Source organism: Loxodonta africana, chromosome 11, assembly GCF_030014295.1.
Source record: "Loxodonta africana isolate mLoxAfr1 chromosome 11, mLoxAfr1.hap2, whole genome shotgun sequence".
NCBI lineage: Eukaryota > Metazoa > Chordata > Mammalia > Proboscidea > Elephantidae > Loxodonta > Loxodonta africana.
Genome location: NC_087352.1, coordinates 71528095 through 71552004, shown reverse-complemented (window position 1 = coordinate 71552004; position 23910 = coordinate 71528095). Strand labels below are relative to the sequence as shown.

The following is a 23910-nucleotide window of genomic DNA, read 5'->3' as shown; positions in this document are numbered from 1 at the left end:
CCAACTTTTTGGTTAGCAACAGTAGCTCTTAACTACTATGCCACCAGGGTTTCCATATTGAAGAGAGGCAATAAATAAATACATGAAAACACACAGCCAATCAAAAAAGACCCTCTTGGAGAACTGAGCTTGTTTCTCAGGCTCTTCTGCCTCTGCTCAGGGTTCGGTGTCTCATGCCATCACAGAGACTTCAGTCAGAGGGGGTGTTGTTACCTGGTCGACATGGACTCAGTAAGCAAGGAGTGGGGGAGGTCTCCTCAGGTGTGTATACTCCTACTGTGCTGATTGCTGGCTATTCCCACACAAGCCTATGCCCCTACTGTCTCCCAGCTTTTCCTCTAGGAAGGGAAATGGCAGTCAATCCAACCTGTCACGATGCTAACCTTCCATATTTGTTTGTTTGACTTGTTGTAGAGGAAAGACTCTCCAACTCTATTAAAGTAAAATCAAAGAGATCTATTGAAGTCAGTGTATCACTCGAATGAGGGAATCATGAAGACCTCAGGGTCTGAACCTCATGGATTCCGAAGGAGGGAGTACAAATCAACCATAGTTATTCTGCTGTATAAGAAACTATAAATGTAATATTCTGGTTGGTTTACGGTGATTGAGGACGGTCAAAGGCGGGACAAGGCAAAGCATAACCTTTAACATTATTGGTTATGTTAATAACCAATAACATACTTTGATTGGCTAAAAGACATACTTACAAGATGTATGTTCGTGGACAGGGTCTCATGGCTGATCACAAACAATGGCATGACAATGGCATGACTGCTACTGTTGGGAACAAGTTATTAAACATTACCTTGCCCTCAGCATCAGATTACTTGGAGAGCTCTAACACAAAGAGTTTCCAATAATGTTTGGTTACTGATTCACAGTCCTAACCTAACCACAAAGCCTTAATAATAGGGTTGGTTCCTAAGCAACAGACTTTGAATCTATGTAAAAGGTTACACATTGAGCTTTTAGCATTAGTTCAGCCATTTTATTTTAGGTCAGAAGCTCTTTTGATTTTATATCCTATATCAGACTTAAAGTTCCGTTTTTTTTGTTGTTCTGTATTAGAAATCAGCCTTTCATGCTGGATTCTGGGTCACCAATCTTCTTGCAGGAAAGCCCTGGGTCTGAGTTTGTTCTTTCATTCTGTTCTGTCCTATCATTCTAACTATTCTGGTGCCAATGGTACACATTTTAATTACATCAGCTTTACAGTAAGTTTTTATAGTTGATTGGGTAGATGTTATATATGTCATTTTTTAGAATATGCCTGCTTTATTTTTACACATGTATTCTTTTATATTAACTTTAGAATTTTTTTTTCTAATTCCAAAAATTTGTTGGAATTTTAATAGAATTATTTTAAAAGTGTATATTAGATGAAAGGTAATGAGCATCCTTACAATACTGAGACTTCGTATCCAGGAACAGTCACTGCACAGGAATACTGGCTGAGGGGACAGGGGCTAAAATCTGAGTGGTGCTTTTCTCCAACCTTTTTGCTACAAGGTTATGTCTCCCCCTAACAGGCATCAACTTCTTATTTTCACAAAGACTCCAACAGAGCTAGCTGGGCCTGCCCAGGCATCTTCCCTTGCTCCTAGAGTGAAGGAGACTGTATGGATGAGGGGTCAAGGGCTAATGATTCCCAATGAATCCCTGCAGCTGATAAACACTTCCTGTACTGGATCATGCCTGTGGGCAATTGCTCCTCCAGTGCTAGGTCCCATCCCCAGCTCCTTCTGTCTTTCCATTCTGCCATCCTTATGTGGCTTCATTCCTCATGCTCATGAGACGTCAGTTTCTGCCCCTCTAGGCCTCATGACCACATTCTAGGCAGGAAGACTGGGAAGGGCAAAAGGAGTGGCCCATGATCTGTTCTTTTTTAATCAGGGAAACAAAAGCCAGAGCTAAGACACATGGCCAGGCATAGCTCCAAAGGGCCCAGGGAGGTGATTGATTATAACTGGACACATTGGCAACCTGAACAAAATCACGGTTCTGTTGGTAAACAGGGAGGAGGGGATGGGTGCTGGATAGGTGCCATGTAGTGCCAGAAGAAGTGGGCACCCCAGCACCCCAAAGTTGTCATTGCAAGTTGTGGCATCCTTCTTCTTTGCGTGTATTTGGCGTTTTATCAGACCTTTTCTCATTTGTTCTTAGCATCCCACATACAAAATAATATTTTTAATTAGATTTAGAAGGTAAATGGAGAATTTTCCAGAGCTACTGACTAAGCTTATTTGATTAAATACGAAGAGGACGAGCTTGCCCTGCAGAGTGGGGAAGCATCCCACCACATGTCCCTGGGGCCCTCTGTTCAAAGCTGATGATTAAAACACACCAGAATTGCCCCTCCTGACCACCAGGCCCCAAAACAGCTGGGAAGCTTTCCATTATTTTCTTCATGAAAAAATTTCTATTTATTCCCAAATGCATATTTAAGGATGTACAGTAGAATTTCAGCAATTGAGTTGGAAGAGCACACTGGAAATTAACCTTAGTGGCATAGTGGTTAAGAGCTACAGCTGCTAACCAAAGGGTCAGCAGTTCAAATCCACCAAGCGCTCCTTGGAAAACCTATGGGGCAGTTCTACTCTGTCCTGTAGGGTCACTATGAGTCGGAATCAACTTGACAGCAATGGGTTTGGTTTTGGTTTTGGGTGAGATGGTGCTGAGGGCCACAGCCGCTTTCTCCTTTCCAGCTCCCCACTTCTTAGCAGTGAGCCTGAGGGCAGCGTAGTGCTGCAGAGGCTGGCTTCTCCAGACAGCTCAGATCCTCTCTGGCCCTTTCAGGTTCTTCACATTGGAGGAGAGAATGACCCTCAGCACTGGAGACCAGATGGTGAGCAGCAGTCAGCTGCTGGGTCCAAGCCCCTCAGCCAGCTCACATAGCCACTCCCCTATATAGCCCTAGCTAACCCTCCTCCTCATCCCTAATGGCTCCCATCAACCTAGACAGAGCAGCTTCTTACCTCCTTATCTTCCCTTCCCAGCCCCAGGCTAGATCCTAGTCATTTCTTTAGGACCCAGCTCAGGTGTCAGACCCCTGACCCCTTCTATCACCAGATGAGTTGCCCTATCCCTGAGCCCCCTCACACAGTGAGCCCGGCCATCACCATGCTCTGCACTTGTCTGTTCCCTCAGGAGAGCTGCTGTACCTTATTCAGATTTGTCATCCAAGACTGGGCACAGGCCTAGGAACTTGTCACATGAACCAAATGGACATGCCTCAGAGGAAACCCAAGCCCACACAGGGAGCTCGCTGAGCCAGGCTTCTTCCTACCACCCTTCACTAGCCCTTAGCACCCCAGAGCTGAAGGGGAAGGTGGAGGCCTGTGGTCACAGCTCTGGGCAGGGAGGAGCATTGGCTCAGCACATCACACATTTCTTGAGCTGCACCCATGCGCTAGCCCTGGGCTGGCTGCCGGGGCGCCAGAGGTGAGCACGGCCCTGGGGTGCACCCAAGCTGGCAGAGAAGCTGTACACACAAGGGCTGTATGAGGACGCCAAGACACTTCCTGTCCCTGCCCTCCTTCCTCAGCCTCTCTGCCTGCTCTTTCCTCATCCCTTTCTACCAGCATGTGCTCTTTGTTTGCCTTCATAACCTCAGACCCAGCGACCAGCTGTGCAGATATCCAAGTGAGGCAGGACAGGTGGACGTGTGCTGCTATTAGGGGTGCAGGATGTTTGAATGGTGAGAGGGAGCACCTCAGGTGATGTGACCAGGGACCTGAAGGGGCTGGCAGGCCAGTGCCACTGTCCCCAAAGATGCCTGCCTCCGTCTGTCAGTCCTACCTTCTCGGCATGTGCGTTGGCCATCTCTGAACACAGGCCATTTGCACTAAGGCCAACAAGGACACATTCCGACACCTCATAGACCACTGCAAGGGAACTCTGAAAGGCTTGAATTTTGTTTCCACTGCTTCTATGGAAAAAAACAAGGGTTTTTTTTTTTTTCTCCCTTGCAAAATATCACATTTTTCCCAATTGAAGGAAAATCAATTTTATTTTGTAATGTGTCTGACTTGCGAAGTTCCATTGCTAACCCAAGCTTGGCAGCTGCTCAGAGCAACCCCTGATCTCTTTCTTCTGTACTGAGCGGTAGCCAGTCGTTCCCTGGGCTGAATCTGAGCTGTTTGTTTTCGTCTCTAAACGAGCAGTGAATTGAAAGAGCTTAGGCTTTTAATAATGAAACACGGATAGGACCAAAGATGATGCATTAATATTGGATTCTCCTTATTTTATCACAAGAAAACTGCTGCCGATGGAAAAAGGCAGGAGATCATCGTGCTGGATTCCAAGAGGAGCAACGCTATAAATATCGGTCTGACGGTCCTGCCCCCTCCAAGAACAATTAAGATAGCCATTTTGAATTTTGATGAATATGCCTTAAACAAAGAAGGAATTGAGGTAAGAGAAGCTCTGTGGAGCACGACTTGTGTTCAGTAATACGTTGTATATGTGAAGCATTACTCTGTCCCGTATGATTTTCTCCATAGGCTGGCTCACCATTTTTCTACCCTCAGCTAGACTCTGAGTGATATTAATAATTCTCACAGTTTTTTAAATTCTTGGGGGGAAACCCCCACTTTGCTGTAGAGTTCAGAGACCCTCACTCTCTGGTCCATGTGCAGGCCTTCCTCTGACCACACTCTGTCCGTCTCTGAAATGGAAGAAGAATATGATACCTTCCTCAGGAGACTGGTACCATCTTCTTTCACACCATTTCAAACCAAATATGTTTAACACATGAGGTCCAACAGCTGTCATTTTTCTGTAGTGTGGGATATTATAAGTGAGGGTTTTGGTACATGTTCACATCCAGGTAAATGACTTTGTTTCTCTGGTGGCACTCGTTGGGGTTTGTAGAGATAAGCTGGAGAAGCTGAGCTAGCCGAGTCTTTAGTATTTGTTGAGCCTGATGTCAGAAAGGGAGAGAGGTTGGGTGACTTGGTTGCACCCTGCAGCTGGTCAGTGGCCCAGCTGGAGCCACACAGCTCACCTGCTCTGCCAGGGTTCAGTGTTCTTCCACCAGGCCATGCTCTCCTTTTACCACAGGCTGATAGCAAGTTAAATCTCATAGTTTCATGATGGGGAGTGAGTGGAGCCAGTGGCCCAGCCTACAGATTCCTGCAGGAGGGCCATATATTCTTGAGGGGCTGCCAGGCCAAAGTGGGCATCCGGGAACACTGCTTTGTTGCACTGCGTAACACCCATCCCATCCTCCTATTGGCAGGGAGCCCCGGACCTCTTTAAACCCCCCCTGTACATTCATACATAGTCTTACTTGAAAGACTTGAGGGTGGAGGGAGCCAAGGAAGCCTGACTGCAGAGAGGAGGAATGAGCCCTTGATGGAAAATCAGCAGTGAGGAAGTGAAGAAGGGCCTGGGCCTCTGGTGCAGACTCGCCCACAGCTCTGAGGGTGTGTGTGTGGTGGGGGTAGTGGGGGGCAACAGTTGAAGTGCACACGATACGAGGCTGGGTCTGAACCCACCTGGCAAGTGTGTCTTTGCGCTTTGGAAAGGTGAGGCCTCCACAGGAAGAATGGTTTTCCTAGAGGCTCAAGTAGCTCTGCACATGTATACGTGCATGCGCACGCACGCGCGCATGCACACACACACACACACACCTGCTCCAAGAGCAGGTACAAGAAAGGAAGTGCATTTCCCTCCTGGCTGGAGAGGAAATTGATCTCGAGCCCTGGACTCAGGCCAGGCAGCCAGGCAGGCAAACATACCCAGGTGGGCAGTCTGGGAGTCAGGGCATGTGGCAGACTGGGGCAGAGGGTATGAAGAGGTGAGCAAGGTGACAGCAGGCTGAGAAAGAGAGGGACGGTGAGGCAGCTGCCAGACATCAGGAAGGGACAGACCAGGCTGTAGTGTGAGAGGCCCCACTCTGGGGTGCCCACAGAAAAGCAGGGGAGGAAAAAGGGGGTGGGCTGCCGTGGGGCATGCAGAGCTGCTGACCTGGGCAGACCAAGTGCAAAGCATCTGTCAGCTAGGAAAAACAACCTGCCAGGGCCCAGCGCACATCTAGGCTGTCCCATTTACCCAACAGGGTCACTTGTAGACCACAAAAGCTTCAGATTCATACAGAGAGTTTTCAAACATAGCCAGAGCCAGCACAATTGACGGAAAAAATGACACTTTCCCCTCTTAAAAAGTATTTTCCTTCGTCATGAAAACCTGAAAGTCCCTCAGGAGAGATGGGTTCCTCTGGGTTTGCCTTTTCTCCTTCCTGAGATGGACCTCTGCCTGGGTGGGGAACGTTTCAATACAGTACTCACATTTTGGAATGAATTGAAATAGTATTTTTCCTTCTCTGGCTGATTTCCTGGTGAACATCGGTTTGTTCCAGGAGGAAATAAGGATGGCAGTGTTAATGATAGTGGGGACGGAGTCGCAACACAGCCCTACAACTGGCTTTCATAGTTTTCTTATTGGGGGCCAGGCACCAGGTAGGGGCTTTACACAGATTCTTGTCAAAACCTTCTGAGGGACGTACTATCATGTTTTGCCATCCCACAAGTGAATCCCAATGTTAGTCTGTGCCCAAGGTCACAAGCCAGTGAGAGGTTGAGCTAGAATGTGAGCTCTGGAGTCTAGAGTCCAGGCTATCGGCCTTGGGGGTGGCAGGCCCCAGAGGGGCACTCCAAGCCCAAGTTTGTGTGCCAGAAAGAATAAGAGGGAATCTGGAAGGGGAGGGAGAAGCCGGAGGAGGTGAGGCAGTCCACTTCACAGTGCTGCCTCTGGTCTCCCAGGGAGTAGCTGATACATGGAACAATTAGAAATGAGAAGACATGGCCACAGAAAATGCTGGTAAACCCTTAACCAACAAACCAGTCGCCATCGAGTTGACTCCAACTCATGGCATCCCCATGCGTGTTACAGTAGAATTGTGCTCGATAGGGTTTTCAGTGGCTGATATCTCAGAAGTAGATTGCTAGGCCTTTCTTCCGAGGCACCTCTGGATGGACTCAAACCTCCAACTTTTGGGTTAGAAGCTGAGTGCTTTAACTGTTTGCACTACCCAGGGATTCCAATAAACCCTTACTGAGATTTTATTGTGTCCTGAGTCCTCAATAGATTCATATTTACTCAGAACAATACATGGAGCTATGTCATTTTTATGTAACAGTTGTGTTTTAAAACAGCGTTTCTCAACCTCAGGATTATTGACATTTAGGCTGCACAATTTTTGTTGTGAGGGGCTGTCCTGTGTGTTGTACCATGTTTAGCACATCCCTGGCCACGAGATGCAGAAGCACTCCTCCAGGTTGTGAAAACCAAAAAACATCTCCACACACTATCGAATGTCCCCTGTGGGCAAAATCACCCTGGCTGAGAACCATTGATCTAAAGGTTGTCCTGGGTAGATCCCAGAGACTATATGCCTCAGTTCCTGTCAGTCATGGCTAAGGAGACTCCAGTGAAAGCCAGCCCTCTTGGAAAATGGGGATCCAGGGCACTCTCTGCCATCACCTGCTGTCTCCAGTCACTGATCTCAGGGCTGTTTGAGGGGTGTAGATGGTCCAGACACCTGTGCTCCTGAGGTGAGTTGTCGTTAGTTACCATCAGGTTGGCCCCCGACTCATGGTGGCCCTGTGCACATTGGAACAAAGCCTACCAGGTCCTGTGCCATCCTCAAGATCGGGTGCAGATCAGACCATGTGATCCATAGGGTAGGGTATTCGTTGGCTGATTTTTGAAAGTAGATCTCCAAGCCTTTCTTCCTGAATTTGTCTGAGTCTGAAAGCTCTACTAGTTCAACATCATAGCAACACACAAGCCTCCACTGACAGATGGGTGGTGGCCACACATGAGGGGTATTGGGTGAGAATTGAACCCAGGTCTCCCAAATGGAAAGCGAGAATTCTGCCACTGATCCACCAGTGACTGCCCCATGAAATCAGTCACCCAGATCTTATTCTCTAGACTGGTTGTTCAAGAGTTAAATCAGGATCGAAAAGACACGACAGTTGTGTACTTACAGATCTTTGCTAATAAAATTTCCAGTTTGTGCCCAAAGGGCTTTTTGCCAAACAGTCTGCTTCCTGGATGCAGGCGCTGTGGCATGGCCCCGCGGCCTAATGGGGCGAAGGCTTGGTGTACCTAAATGTAATTAGGATGTACTAAATGATGTCCTGTGGCTTTGCTTAGCAACCCAGTGATATGTATTCAGATTTGTCAGGAAAACCAGAGGGAGTAAGTTAACTAACTTCGTTAAGGAAGTCTTTTTTCATAAGCATATTAAACTTTGGAAAATTACTTTGGGGCCATCTTCTAAGTAGCATTAGTGATATTTTCCCAAGTAAAATGTCATCAAGTTATCACAATAGAAGCATGGAGAGTTTTCCTTTTCTTTCTTCCTTTCTAATTTCTATATAGCCAGAGTCTTCACAGAAGGTAGCACAACTGAATGGTTTCAGCTCAGTTTGCTAGGCCTGTCAGCATCCCAGAAACAGAGGTTCTGTTTGGCCACATGTACAAAACTACAGCATCTTTTCAATCAGGTTGTGCTGTGCAGCCCCTGCCTGTGGGTGCCTGAGCCAGGCACCAGACACACAGATAAGCCTGGCCATGAGAATCACAGTCAGCTCCGGAGCGCCGAGGAATCAGAATATCTCAACCACTGGGTGACTTCGCCATACTGTTATTTTTGCGTTTCTGGTTGTATCCCCATGAACTGTGGAACTGGCACTAGGAAACTAGGAGGAGCCCATCTGTTGTTCTCCAGCTCTGCTCTGGTTGACCCATCATGGCCTTAGACAAGTCACTTCATCTGTAAGTCTGATGAAACACATCCTTTTTACATGTGCCTCACTGAGTAGTCATGAGTATGAGAGAATATCAAGACGCTTTCAGAAATTAGAAAAAAAGTCTCTACGTGAAAATAATTAGGAATCATAACGTGAATGGAAAGCCATTTTCTCATGCGAATGTGCAAGTTGTGTACAAACCAGGCTCAGGTGTATGTACTTCAGCTGTTCGCTATTGTCACCAAAATCCTTGTGCTAGATCCTTAACTAGCCCAGAATCTGCCCAGACTTACAAAGCCAAGTAATTGCTCACTTTGGCCTTATCTTCAAGTAAATGAGATATCCGAACCCTATAGTTTTGGAGACTTCTGCATTTTTCTCTGAAACACAGCTTTCAGCTATATAAGCAAGTATGCTTAGAGAGTGCTGGAGCGAACACTGCCTGGGAGAAAGCTAAAAACACTGAGGTTATTACATATGTGTCTTGTTTGATGTTTTTCTTCCTGTGAAACCAAATGGTGATCATAAAACCCTCAGTAAATTTACTGATAGGGTAAACAAGCAGGTTAAACATGCCTCATCATACTATCTGCTTATCGGACAAAAGGGCCATCAGCTTCTAGGCGGTGACTTTGACCTGTCATTCCGCTGCCTTCTGGCTATTTCTGTTGCTGGTGATGTGTAAAAAAAATAAAATAAACTGGCAGATGGCAGCCTCATAAGTTTTCAGCAGTGAACAAATGGTTTAAATTAGTTAGAGATGTGAAAACAAAAGTAAGAGTGTTTGATTACTTTCTCAAAGGAACAAAGCAACAAAAATCATTGCAAGAAAATGCCTCTAAAGAAGGATAAGAAATGCTGAATTTTTTTTGTTTTTGTGCATGCAAAAGCAATTTGCTTAAAACAATTTGAAATAAAACACAAACTTTAGTTGTTATTTTGAAAAGTAGTTGAGTTCAAATCATGCATGCTTTTAAAGAAGCAACCTCTGTGTTGAATTGTTTGGGTTATTTTTTTAGTGTCATCTGTATGGACACGTGGGTACAATAGCATGAACCTGTGGGGCATGAGCCAGGTAGTAGAGGGCAAGGAGCGCAGTCACTAAATACGTCCCCTGCTGCTGAAATTCCCCCTCTATTAACTCAGCATTTGGGGCCATAATGAAGCGAAAGTTCAAGGTGAGGTATCTTAGGACTCACTTTCCGCCTCACTCTGTCCACGGCACAGAATACAGGTCTTCAATGCAGCTTTCCATCACTGGTTTGTGATAAACAACCTACCTGTTAACTGTTGTAGATTTCTTACAATTTTCTACATAGACAATCATGTCATATATGAATAAGGACAGTTCTATACTTTTTCTTTTCAAACTCTATGTCTTTATTTCTTTTATGTGCCTGGTTAGGATTTCCAGTATGATGTTAAATAGGAATGGTGACAGTGGACATCCCTGCCTTGTTCTCAATCTTAGAAGGAAAGCATTTAGTGTTAGGTACAGGTTTTTGTGTGTGTGTGTGTATGCGTGTGTTAATATTATTTATCTCCTTCTATTGCTAGATTTTTGAGAGTTTTTTAAATCATGAATGGATATTGAATTTTGCCAAATGTTTTCTCTTCATCAATTGAAATGATTAGGTAGTTTTTCTTATTCAGACTGTTAATCTAGTAGACTACATTGATTAATTTTTATATGTTGCATTCCCAGGATAAATCCCATTTGGAGGTGGTTATTATTTTTTCATATACTGCTATACAAATATAGCAATTTTTATATATCTTAATATATATTAGGATTTTGGTATTTTTAAATTCAGCTTTATTACAGATATTGATCTCTAGTTTTCTTGTGTTAACTTTGTCTAGTTGTTGTACCAGGGTAATTCTGGTCTCATAATAATAGTAGGGAAATGTTCCCTTGCCTGTTTGGGTTCAGGCCACAGACCCTGACCTCCTTCTGTGGGCTGTGGTTCCAGTGTCAGTGCTGTTTTCAAGGTGGGCAGTAACTATCCCCTTGTTCAGTTCTGCAAGGCCAGGTTCACACACGAGCAGCTCAGGAGTGAGCCCAGGGGTTCTTAAACAACTGTGTGTGTTTGTTTTTACAGCTTTTCCTTCTCCGTGACCTCTCCAGTACTTTCTGGTGACCTGGGCTCATCCCTTTCTGGCCCTTCAGCAGAAAACTGGGGTATTAGTTACTCCATTTTGCTATGTGCTTTCTGTGACTGTGCCTGTCTCATGCCAAGCCAGAGGAGAACAGAGAGAAAAACCATGGGGGTTTACCCCATGTTCTTGGGACCACAGTTCCTCCAAATAAAGAGAAAGCTTCCCCTCCCTCAGAGATTTAGGTGCCTGCCAGCCCCTGCTGCTAATGCTACTTACCCTTTCCCATTCCTAGAGTCATAACTAGAGGGGTCCTTTGGAGCCCCCGTTCTCTGTGCCAAATGCCCTCTTCCAGCTTGTGGGCTGCCTTGAGCCCAGGCTGGAGAATAGCAGAGGAAAAATTGCCAGGCTTGGGAATAGCCACTGTGGAAGTACTTCCAATTCCAGTCTTCTTACCCAATCCACCTGCCATTCTGCTTCTCAGAGTCCTCAAACAGCTATGGCATGCAAGCAGTCCAGGGCTGAGATTGCATTCAGTGGGAGACACAGGGTGGAGTGTGCTGCCTCCATCGCACCCAGAACCAGAACTCTCTCTAACTCTTTTTTTTTTTTAATTGTGCTTTAGGTGAAAGTTTACAGCTCAAGTTAATTTCTCATACAAAAACTTGTACACATATTGCTATGTGGTACTAGTTGCAATCCCTATAACATAACAGCACATTCTCCCTTTCCACTCAGGGTTTCCCATGTCTGTTCAAACAGCTCCTATCCCTTTCTGCCTTCTCATTCTACCTCCGGACAGGAGCTGCCCATTTAGTCTGATGTATCAGAAACCCTGGTGGTGTAGTGGTTAAGTGCTACGGCTGCTAACCAAGAGGTCAGTAGTTTGAGTTCACCGGGTGCTCTGTGGAAACTCTATCGGGCAGTTCTGCCCTGTCCTTTAGGGTCCCTATGAGTTGGAATTGACTTGATGGCAGTGGGTTTGTTTTTTTTTTATCTGCTTGAACAGAGAAGCACACTCTTCACGAGTATTGTTTTATATTTTATGGTCCAGTTCAATCTTTGTCCGAAGAATTGGCTTTGGGAATGCTTTTAGTTCTGGGTTAACAGAGAGTCCAGGGGCCACGTCTTCTGGGGTTCTTCTAGTCTCAGTCAGACTAGTAAGTCTGGTCTTTTTATGTGAATTTGAGTTCTGTACCCCACTTTTCCCCTGCTCCACCAGGGACTCTCTGTTGTTTTCCCTATCAGGGCAGTCATTGATGGTAGCTGGGCACCATCTAGTTCTTCTGGTATCAGGCTGATGGAGTCTCTGATTTATGTGGCCCTTTTTGTCCCTTGGGCTAATATTTTCCTTGTGTCTTTGGTGTTCTTCATTCTCCTTTGTTCCAGATGGGTTGGGACCAATTGATGCATCTTAGATGGCTGCTCAAAAGATTTTAAGACCTAAAATGCCACTCATCAAAGAGAGATGCGGAACACTTTCTTAACAAACTTTGTCATGCCAGTTGACCCAGATGTCCTCTGAAACCATGGCCCCCAGACCCCAGCCCTGCTACTCTGTCTCTTGAAGTATTTGGTTGTATTCAGGAAATTTCTTGGTTTAGTCCAGTTGTGCTGACTTCCCCTGTACTGTGTTGTCCTTCACTTCACCTAAGATAATTCCCCTCTCCCTCATAACAAAGAATGTTTAATTTTGTGTTTAAACCTTTTCTTGAGTTCTTATAATAGTGATCTCATACAATATTTATCCTTTTGTGACTAATTTCACTCAGCATAATGCCTTCCAAATTCATCCATGTTGTGAGATGTTTTGTAGATTTGTCATTGTGTTCTTTATCATTTCATAGTATTTCATAGTGTGTTTATACCATAATTTGTTTATCCATTCATCTATTGATGGGCAGCTAAGTTGTTTCCATCTTTTTGGTATTGTGAACAGTGCTGCAATGAGCATGGTTGTGCATGTATCTATTCTTATGATGGCTCTTATTTCTCTAGGATACATTCCAAGGAGTAGGATTGCTGGGTAGTATGGTGTCTCTCCTACTCTTTATCCAGTTGCTTGCCATTGTAAGGCAGTAACTAAAGCCACTTAGAATTAGTGAATTAACATTAATTACAAAAATTATGGTGCGAAGTGTATTTTTATGCTTTGATGGTTGTTACTGTTTTTAGATACTGTCAAGTTGATTTTCAACCCTATGACAGAGTAGAACTGCCCTATAGGGTTTTATAAGCTGCAGTCTTCATAGGAGCAGATTGCCAGGCCGTTCTGCACAGCTGCTGGGGAATTTGAACTGCCAACATTTCGGATAACAGCACTTAACCATTGCTGCATAAAGATTCCTTGCTTTGATGATGAGAAGGAAAAATTTGAGAAAATAAAGATATTTTACCATAAATATTGCTGCTTATGAAGTGGCACATGATGGGAATTTTTACCTTCTTTTAAACTGTAGTCACTAAGGAATTTGAACCTGTAAGAATCATGATCCTTCTGATATCTTTTTGCTTCCTCTGCCTTCTACAATTGATCTTTAACAGAATCAAATAAAAGTAAAAAGATGTATTTTTCAGTTAGTAGGTAGGTATTGCTCTTTATAAATACCGTCATCGTTTTTTCCTCAATCAAGCTTGAGTTTGGTAGCACTTAAAGTGTTTTCATTTCTAAATAAATTTTCAAATATAGTTAAAACAATTAAAATTGCCATATGTCCCCTATACAAAGGTCAATCTGAGTGCTTTGAAAAGGATTCATATCTGTAAGCTCTTAAATGAATCCATGAGAAGTGCTAGAAACATATATTCTTGACATTCTTTATTTCCTTCTCCATGTTCCCTAACCTTCTATCTCATTCTTTCACCTTTTTTCCACATAGAATTCCTCATTCTTGCCTAAGGTGTCTTTCATGCAGGAGACCCAGAAAACCTTGGGCAAGTGCTTACGTTCTTTACGAAACAGATGGTTGAAAGAGAGAGAGAAAAGAGAATTTTAGACCAAAGAAATATAAGTTTAGATGCTACCTAAGGTTTTCCTTCTCTAAAGTGTGTTTTGTTTGTAACAATGTAATAACCATGTATGATAAAAAATACTAACAACAGAATATCTGAACTACCTGGATGAAAAATTACAATTTGAATTGGAAAATACAGAAGGGGTGGAGGAGAGTCCACATCACTGAGAGAAAATAGACTGCATTATCCCATTTTTCTAGAAAATTCTAACCATGATACCCACTGAAGAGGAGAAGCAGAAGATCCAGGAAGCTCAGCTGGCCAACCCAGAGGTCCCCCTGGGCAGTGCTGAACAGTTCCTCCTCATGCTGTCTTCCATCAGCGAGCTCTCAGCTCGGCTCCACCTCTGGGCATTCAAAATGGATTATGAAACTACAGAAAAGGTAAGCATTTGGTGAGGGAAGCAGCTAAACCTACATCCCCATTGTTGAGAATAATCTGTTTTTTATTGGTGAAGGTGGCAAAGTATCATATTTGAGACAGGGTTTGAATGGTGAGTTGAAATTAAAATATGGTTATGTACACTCTAAGTGATCAGCAGCCTGCCAGTGGGGTGGTATTCTAAAGTGTCTCCTGGCACCAGCCTCAGATACTTGATTGTAGGCACCAAATGACTAGTTTAAAAAAAAAAAAAAAAAACCTACTATTTTTTCCTGACTTTATATGCCCTTTGTAGAAAATTTGGAAAATATAAAAAAGTATAATCTATAAAATCAGCTGTAATCCTTGCATCTGTTGATCATCACCTAAGCTGCTGTTGACTGTGGCAATTAGCAGGTCACTGGGCAGTGTTGAGAGAGTATGCTCAGTAGAAAGTTGAGGATGAGACAGATTGCAAGAAGTTTGGAGGAGAATAGAAGGAGACCTTAACGATGAAGGCATGGGAGACTCATCTTGAGAAGATAGTGGAGGAAGCAGGTGTCTTCTCTGGAAATAGGGCAATGGGGTATTTTTGCAGGTTGAACACAAGGAGCTAGGGTTGAGGAAAAGGAAGAAATGGAAGATAAACTAGATGTGAGCTTAATTGAGAGGAAGTACTCACAGAAGATTCAGAAGCATAGATGGATGGAGAGGCTGCATGGTCTCCATCTCCCTGCAGAGGAGGTGACAAGGGCCTATGCTGAGGGCCAGATAGGTGGCAGTGGGTTTAGGGGTTTCAGAAGGGAACTACTGTATTTGAATCCATTGGGGGAATCAAGCAGGGATGAAACCTAGGACTGCTAAGATGACTAGTGTAACTTGGTCACAAACCAGTCAGCACATTTAGGTGACTTTCTCTAACAAAGCGAGGTAGCATCATGGAGAAAACAGATAATTGGGTCAGCCTTGATTGAGGATTGGCAGGGCCAGCCTGGCAGAAGCTAAGCTGGAGAGAATGAAACTGAACCTTCTGGGTTTGGGATCTAGGCTGGCTGAGAGCCTCAGTAAGGACATGGGCGTCCACAGAATGAAAACAGCGAGAGAAGGGGGAAATTGAAGCCATGAGACTACGGAGCATGGTGGGGGAACCTGAGACAGTGGGAGTGATAAAGACAGTAGCTGCCCAGTGAGTAGCCCAGGCTAAGAGGTGGCCAATCACAGAGTGTCTAGATGAGAGGTTATGGGACCTGGGGTGGTCCAGGAACAGTGAGGCCACAGCTCCCAGTGTCATCTGTGTGTAAGGAGAAAGGGAAAGCGGAAGATAGTGGTCCAGATGCTGAAGGAACAGGCAAAGGAAGAGTGTCATAGAAGTCAGCCCTGGTCAGGAGAGAGAATGGGGAGAGTGTTGTGACTTACGGGTCTTGCCTGGGCTTGAAAGGTGGGCAGAAATAGGGGTAAGACAGAGCATTTGTCACACCTGCACAAGCTTCTGTTAGTCACAGGTACACGTTTGGACTCCTGGTTTCCGATGGAGAGACGCTGGTGATGACGTCGACTTTCCCTGCCACCTTTCGGCACCTTTCCCACACCTAAGAGTGCATGACCATCACATGGGATTGCCTTGTGCTGGGGAGAACTTTTGTTAATCACCTTATGCAAAAATTAAAAAGAACAAAGTAAAACCAAACTGTACAGTCTTTATCATCTTCTAATTTTTTTTTTTTTTAACTGAAAGGAAGTAGCGGAACCACTTTTGGACCTGAAGGAAGGAATAGACCAGTTGGAGAACAATAAAACTTTGGGGTTTATCCTGTCTACTCTGTTAGCCATCGGGAACTTTCTAAATGGAACTAATGTAAGTCTTTCACATTCCTTATCCTCCTGACTCCCTGACCACAAAATTCCTGCCCCTCCTTTGCTGATGGTTGGTTGTGCCTCTGGTCCACCAAAGCACAATTGAACAAACAACTTTGGTATCTTCTTGCTAAAAATTGGAAGGATTTTTTTTCCCTTAAAATATCAAGGCCTACTTATTTGAACCTGCATCTTGCTGTAAATAAGCAGACTTAGAAAAGTAAGCGTACTATTCCTTATGAAGCTTGGCTACTCTCAGAATTGACATCAGGAATATTTTCTTCTACACGTTTTTTCCCCTGAGCTTATTGCTCACGTAATTGTGCCTATACACATTCTAGAAACCCCGGTGGCACAATGGTTAAGAGCTATGACTGCTTACCGAAAGGTCAGCAGTTTGAACCCACCAGGCATTCATTGGAAACCCTATGGGGCAATTCTGCCCTGTCCTGTAGGGTCACTATGAGTCGAATCAACTCAGTGGCAACAGGTTTGGTTTTTCTGGTATACACATTCTGATATTTAAATTTCTTTTATTTAATTGGCCTAAAAAACTTTGGCCGGGAAGTAGAAAAAGCAGTAGGGCAAGAGGAGAAAGAAGCTGCAGAAACCCAGTGGCCAAGACCCACAGCACCCTGATTTAGGGGTAGAGCCCCAGCACATGGCTGGGTGTAAAAGCACTGGATGGCTCGTTTCATTCTGTGTGGCTGGTCCACTTGTGATCAGCTAAGGAGGATGGGGTATGTGGCCTGAGGAACTTCAGTCAGATAAAAACTAAATATCGGGTAACTCCAACGGTAGACCTGTGCTCATCTAGGAACCTGCCTGAAATGTAGTTTTCCTGTCTTTTATTTTATTTTATGTCTACCCAACAGGCCAAAGCATTTGAGTTAAGCTACCTCGAGAAGGTTCCAGAAGTCAAAGACACAGTGCACAAGCAGTCACTTCTCCACCACGTGTGTACCATGGTGGTGGAAAACTTCCCAGACAGCTCCGATCTGTACTCGGAGATCGGGGCCATCACCAGGTCAGCCAAGGTACGTCTATGGACACAGCGGCGTGGGCCTTGCCTTTGCCTCAGACGCCAGGCCTTTATCAGTCATCTCTGAGGAACTCTTGCTCTGTTAAGTAAAATGTTCAATGCCACTTGCATGCCCTGCTCTATAGAGAGTTCGTGAATATGATTCGTTTCATGCCATTTCTAATGGACTTTTCAGATCTATTTCCTATCTCTGATTCTTTGTGAGGTTCTTTCTTACTGAGGTATGTAAGGCAAGCCTGCCATCCCAGTCATGACCCCTAAGTCCACTGTTGAGCAGTGTTACTCACCACGCTGGGTTCTCCAGAAGGTGAAACTCCATGGCTTGCTTTAGGTGGTCAAAAATGTGAAGAAGATACAGCTTGCTCCTCCTAAGACTTCCATAAGCTTACCCTGAGCTGTGGAGCCAGGAAGCAGAGGGCCCACCTGGCCCTACACAACCCACAGATTGCCCATCCCTAGGATCTTGTGCAGAGGTAACATTTTTATAGGGCTGTAAATAGTATCATTGGCCCCTCAGCTGCAAGCTTTTAAATGTAGTACAAAGTTATAGCATCTTCATGATTTTATGGTATATTAGAAAAGAGACCATTGCAATAGCCGAAACCCCCACTGCCTGCAATACAGTGGGTCACTGAGGCTGAACAACCCCCAGAGGAGCCCCAAACACACCACCACCTGGAGATGTGAAGGTCCTGGGAGTAATGGGAAACCCAGCTGGGAGGGGCTTGAATAGGGTACAGAAGCCAGGCCAATGTGGAGGAAACTCCTGGAAACCCACTCTGGGCTAGGGAGTGGGAGCTAAAAGCAGGCCAACCTTTAGCACTGGGAAGCTCTGGAATCTAATATGAGGAGAAGGAGTGGTGGGCAGAGGAGGGAAGAGATGGAGAGAGTGGGGCTTTGCTAAGGTGTCTTTCAAAGAGCCCTCCTTCCCTCTGTCCTCTCCGACAGAACTGGTTTTGGGGACCTGGTGGCTGAGAGCCTCCTTTACCTGCCTCAAAAGTAATGGGCAGGCAGGTGCAAGGCTCACCAGCAGGCAGTTCTGAGCGGCCTAACTGTGGACCTGCCTTACGGCAGAAAGAGGCATGGCCAGCAATCCCCCAGCTCAGAGAGTTGACGAAGGGCTCCTTAGACACAGAATCCTCTTTACTTTAACAAGCACTTATGCTGTATCAGGAGCCCTGGTGGTGCAGTGGCTAAGCACTCAGCTGCTAACCAAAAGGTCAGTGGTTTGAATCCACCACCTGCTCCACGGGAGAAAGACGTAGTAGTCTGCTTCCATAAAGATTACAGCCTTGGAAACCCTATGGGGCAGTTCTACTCTGTGCTATAGGGTTCCTATAAGTCTGAATCAACTCGATGGCAATGGGTTTGGTTTTTTGGTATGCTGTATTTCCCAGTGCCAGGTACTCTGCTGAGGTCTTTACAAATATTACTTCAGAATCCAAGACAAGGTGGAAAGCCTCTCTGAGTGTCCCCAACAGAGTCCTCCAGTTGCTGCTCTGACATTCCCAATGAGAACCTCCTCCGAAGGCAGTTTTCTTAGAAAAAAAACTATTTGAGACAAATCCTCTTAATCTTGGCCCTTTTTCCAAAACCACCAAGAAGAAATTAGGCTCACTTACCTGCTGGTTGTTAGAGGGAGGCCTGAGTTTCTCCCCACATGGGCCTTTGCCAGGGCTCCTTGGGTGTCCTTGGGACTTGTGGGTGGCCTCCCATAGAAGGAATGATTGAGAGAACATGCCAGGTGGAAGGTCTGTTTTCTTTATGACCTAGTCTTCACATTCCATCCTTAGAAGCAAGTCACTCAAAGCTGGTCCACATTCAAAGAGGGCAGGGCTGTTAGCCTCCACATTTTGACTGGACAAGTGTCAAAGAATTTGCAACATATCTTTAAAGCCTCATGATGTGTGTTTTCCCCCACCACATCCCTTCCACAGCCCCAGCCCTCCTTTCATCTTTGAGTTGTCCCCCGGCATCCCAGACTGATAAGACTTGGCTTTACTTCATGGCACAGCCCACACATCTTCCTACATGCAGAAAGTGGCCCATATAGAGCAGTCTGCAAGTGAAGACTTCCTTCTCAAAACAAAGCCAGGCCAGCTCTGTTCCTGGGGTGGAATCTTTTAAGGGTAAACCTAGGCTTAAGGAATGATGGTTTAGAACTTAGACTCTGAAGCCAAAGAGAACTGGGCTCAAATCCCAGTTCCGTCTCTCACAAGTCACTTCTCTATGCATCAGTGTCTCGCCTATGAAGTGGGGCTAGCAGTAGATTCTGAGGCTGTGAAATTATTATGAAGTCTCAGATCACATGTGTGGCAATCACCAGCCGCTCAGAGGGCACAAAGCTGCTCGTGCATGTTTGAGTGAACCGAAGTTACTTTATAATGGGTCAAGAGAGCTGCCAGATGCAAAAGAGGACAAACGTGGAGAGTTGTGGTTCTATTACATGACTCAGCTCTACTTCAATTGGCTTAAAAGTCTCCTTCTAGAAACGAGTTGTCAATCCCAAGTGTCTGGGTCCTCTTCCAGCCTTATGTTTGAACAATTCAGTCCTTCTTTCCTAAATTTGCATTTTCTTTACCCTAAGTTTGAAGACCAAATCTTTTTTTTTTTTTTTTTTTTCAGCTCTGTTGTTCCGTGGGAAAATGAAGTCCTTTTCTAACTGGACCCCAAATTCTCTTGGTTTCAGGCAAAATCATTTTCTTCCAAGTCCCATGAACCCCTGCTTACCTGAATTCCAGAGCTCTGCCTAAACTTGCCTTCTCGAGAAATCCAGGACACTCCATGTCTAGACTGGCTGCCTCTGTGCTCAGCATCAGGCTTCCACTGTGCTCACCATGGCTTCATCCCGTTTGGTGCCATAGGTCCTATCACAGGCTCCAGCTTTGTTCACTTGATTCTCGCCATTACCCTTCTGAGGGTTGGTCTAGAGGTCTGAGGTCCCTCCAGCAAGTCCCCTCAGGGACACTTCCCTCCAGACCCTGCTTTCATGACCATGGTCAATGGCATTTAAGCAACAGCAGCTCACTTCTGCACATCCTTTCTTTCTGACTTTCACTTGCCCATCCTCCCTACAGAGAGCACACTCTCGTAAGGTGGCTCTATTTATTGAAAGTTTCTCCTTTCCCACCATCTCTCACTCTACATCTGCCTCAGTTCCCCTCCCTTCAGCTTACCTGTCTGATTATTTATTTCTTCCTCCCCTCTTATCCTTTTCAATTCTTTCCCCGATTCCACATCTACCTCCATGAAATGTCGCTTTCAAGTGAATTTTTTCATGATTAAGTTAACTCTTTAATCCACATAAGTTTTAGTTTAGAAATTCTATAAAAGCATTACCTTGAGAAAGCCTCGTTTCTGACGACTTCAGACAACCCAAACTGTTTGCCCTTCCCTGAATACACAGCGAGTGTTCTGTCTCAGCTGTTCCTTGCACATGTGGCTTGCCCTGCTGGCAAGACCACACGTGTGTGCACACACGTAAACACGTGCAGACACACCCACAGACATGCACACAGACACACACAGACACATGTGTGCACACACGTCTACACCCACCTGCTGCAGAGAAACGCACACAGACACATCCGCCCACAGAGGCACATACAGAGACACACACCTACACACATGCATGCACACACACATATACACGTACATGGCTCACGCACACACAGAGATGCTCAGACACACACTCAAGCACGTGCACAAGCACACCCACAGACTTGCGCACACACAAATGCACAAATACATCCACGCAGCGAGGCACGCACACAGCCACACACAGATAGATCCACCCACAGAGACACATGCATATACACATATGTGCACACAGAGATACACTCAAACACACACACACATGCACACACAGGGCTGGTGGGTTCTGTACATCCTTCAGTGCTTGGTAATCAACTGTCGTACAGTGACCCTCCTTCAGGGCAGGAATTGGGTCTCCTTTGGCATATATTTTTGTCTTCATTAGTGTCTGGTATGGGAACACTAGTTTCTCTGTGAGTGTTGGCTGGATGAGTGAATGAGTGCATGGGTAAAATAATTTGTTACACAGTGTAAAAGAGAAGCTGGCTGCCCATTAGCTGGCCTGACACATCAGAGCCCTGCATGACTTGATTGTGTCCCTCCAACCTTGAGCGAAATATCATTTTTGAAGATCGAAAGTACTCTGAAGATTTTTATGGGACATCTACTCAGTTCATTTTGTACTAGGGTTCCTTGATATCCGGTTTTAATTTACAGTTCACCGAGACTTTCCTAAAATTTCTTTTCCAAATATGGCCAAAAAAGATGACACTTGTATTGGGTTTATTTGGAGAACAGTCTTATCACTGAATATTTGATGTCAAAATAATGACAGAAACACATGTGAATAAATTGTTACCCAGTAAATATGCTTGTATTCGCAGATATGGATTTGGGTCTTTTGGTCTTGTTTTTCCAGAGGCAGTTTGGTTTCCTAGTTCAGGTTGGTGCCCAGTGGTTTCAGCGCATTTGCAATGTTCTCTCTCTGATTTTCAGGTTGACTTTGATCAACTTCAGGATAATTTATGTCAGATGGAGAGAAGATGCAAAGCTTCATGGGATCATCTCAAGGCAATTGCAAAACATGAAATGAAACCAGTGTTAAAACAACGAATGTCAGAGTTCCTAAAAGACTGTGCAGAGCGAATTATCATTTTAAAAATTGTCCATAGACGAATAATTAACAGGTAAGTGGATCAAGGAACTTATAGAAACATCAGTACAATGGCTTGTCAAAAATATTATGTAAACCAAAATCTAAAGGTTAAGTTTATAAAATTTTTACTATAAACTCTTGGTAAGTTTTTTTTTTTAAGTAGCAAGTAGACTTTGGTGCAGGTATTTAATGGTTTCATGGGTACTTAATTTTTCTTACACACACAACAGCAACAGTATAATGCCATTAAATCTTGAAGTTGGAAGGAATCTCAGACAGAATTTGATCTAACAATCCCACTCAATCAGGAATTGCATCCGTTAAGATCTCTGACAAACTAAACCCTACATGTCTGCATCTGCTTGAACAATTCTGCCTGCAGAGGGCACACTGTCTTGTGAGATGGCTCTACTTACTTTAAAGTCTGTCCTGTATATGGTCTGGAATCTGACCTCCAAGAAGCTTCCACTCGTGGGTTCCCCAATGGCTGCTTTTGCACTGCAGCCTGCTTGGGTGAGGCCAGACCCCACCACAGGCGCCATCCTCTGGGTCAGCCTTCCTCAGTCACTGGATCTGGGAGGGCACTAGGAGACACAGCGATGGTGGGCCAGGCCTTGCTTTGCCCAGGAAGAGGCTGGCTGAGGCCTAGAAGGGCTCAGTGGCTGGCCAGCGCTGTTCAGCAATCAGTGGTGGCAGCACCAGGGCTAAAATCCAAGTCTTCTAACTTCCCAGGCCAGGGCGTTTCCTACCGTGTGCCACTACTTTCTTCTCCTTTGCTTTGTCATAGACTGTGGTTGCTGGACCCTGGCCCTGGCCTCCAGGGTCTAGGTGCTGCGTCCTGGACCTTACAGATTGGTGACCAAATATGCAGGACGTGCAGACCTGCAGGCTATGGTCTGCCTGGAGCAGGTGCTGCTGACAACAGACCTTCTTAAACAAGACCCTGCCGGAATTCTGTTGGTGGGGCTCTCCCAGCAGCCTCTCATAAGGTGCACATGCTGAGCCTCGTTAGGTGCCACTGAGTCAGTTCCGACTCATAGCCACCCTGTATACCACAGAAGGAAACACTACCCGGTCCTGCGCCATTCTCACAATTGTTACCATGTTTGAGCCCATTGTTGCAGCCACTGTGCGAGTCCATTTTGTTGAGGGTCTTCTTCTTTTTCACTGACCCTCTGCTTTACCAAGCATGATGTCCTCCAGGGACTGATCCCTCCTGACAACATGTCCAAAGAATGTAAGACATAGTCTCACCATCCTTGCTTCTAACGAGTATTCTGGTTGTACTTCTTCCAAGACAGATTTGTTCATTTTTTTTAGCAGTTCATGGTATATTCAATATTCTTCACTGAGCCTGGAGCCAGCTAAATCCCAAACTATTCCCAAAGATCTGCTCCCAAAGCCCACTCCCTAGTCCCACACTTGAGCATTTGTTTGTTTTGTTTTGCTTTTTCAATTGTTTCTTTTTTTTTTTGGTGAATAAATGTGTGGTAATTTCATTAATCCCTCTATATTTCATATTTTTGTTTTTTTCTCTCCTTCCTTCTTTCTTTCCTTCCTTCCTTCCTCCCCCTACCCCTTCTTCCTTACTTCCTCCCTCTCCCCCGCTTCCTTGAACTCATATAGAACTTTAAAAAACCTGGTTCTCTTCATCTAATACATGTCATTTGGTAATCATACTTCCTGGGTCTTGATTCAGCCTATGGGGAAGAAGAATGTTTTTTAAATGTCGACCAGGACAGGAATAAGAAACAGAGTCTTCCCTCCAGGACAACAGCTGTACATTAATCAGAACTTTGGGAATTTTAGGTGTTCAGCTATAAATCCCCCTAACTGTACTATCAACTAGCCCTCACAGCTGCCCTCTGTGTTGGAGCATATTATAAGAGATTTTGTCAAATTTCATAGTGGACTCAAAGTTCACTGTGCTCTTAAACGGTTAAAAAGGGGAGGCAGGAATGCGAGCTGGTTTGGCCCTCCATGCTTTGTATGATACAGTCAATTCCCAACTTTAAAAAAAACTAAAATAAACAAATAGTTTCCATTTGGAATGTCTTGAAACTGGAGCATTTTTATGAAGGTCTTAT

The 23910-nt window shown here is 44.9% G+C and overlaps 1 protein-coding gene across 1 annotated transcript in view; it reads left to right on the top strand.

Moving 5' to 3' along the window:
• The window catches only part of FHOD3 (formin homology 2 domain containing 3), a 91221-nt gene that overhangs the window by 39201 nt on the left and 28110 nt on the right, over nt 1-23910 (top strand). The window contains exons 4-8 of the mRNA XM_064294597.1: nt 4258-4416; nt 14078-14260; nt 15973-16092; nt 16967-17128; nt 21664-21854. Coding sequence (XP_064150667.1) covers nt 4258-4416; nt 14078-14260; nt 15973-16092; nt 16967-17128; nt 21664-21854 — 815 coding nt within the window. The remainder of the gene's footprint in view (nt 1-4257; nt 4417-14077; nt 14261-15972; nt 16093-16966; nt 17129-21663; nt 21855-23910) is intronic.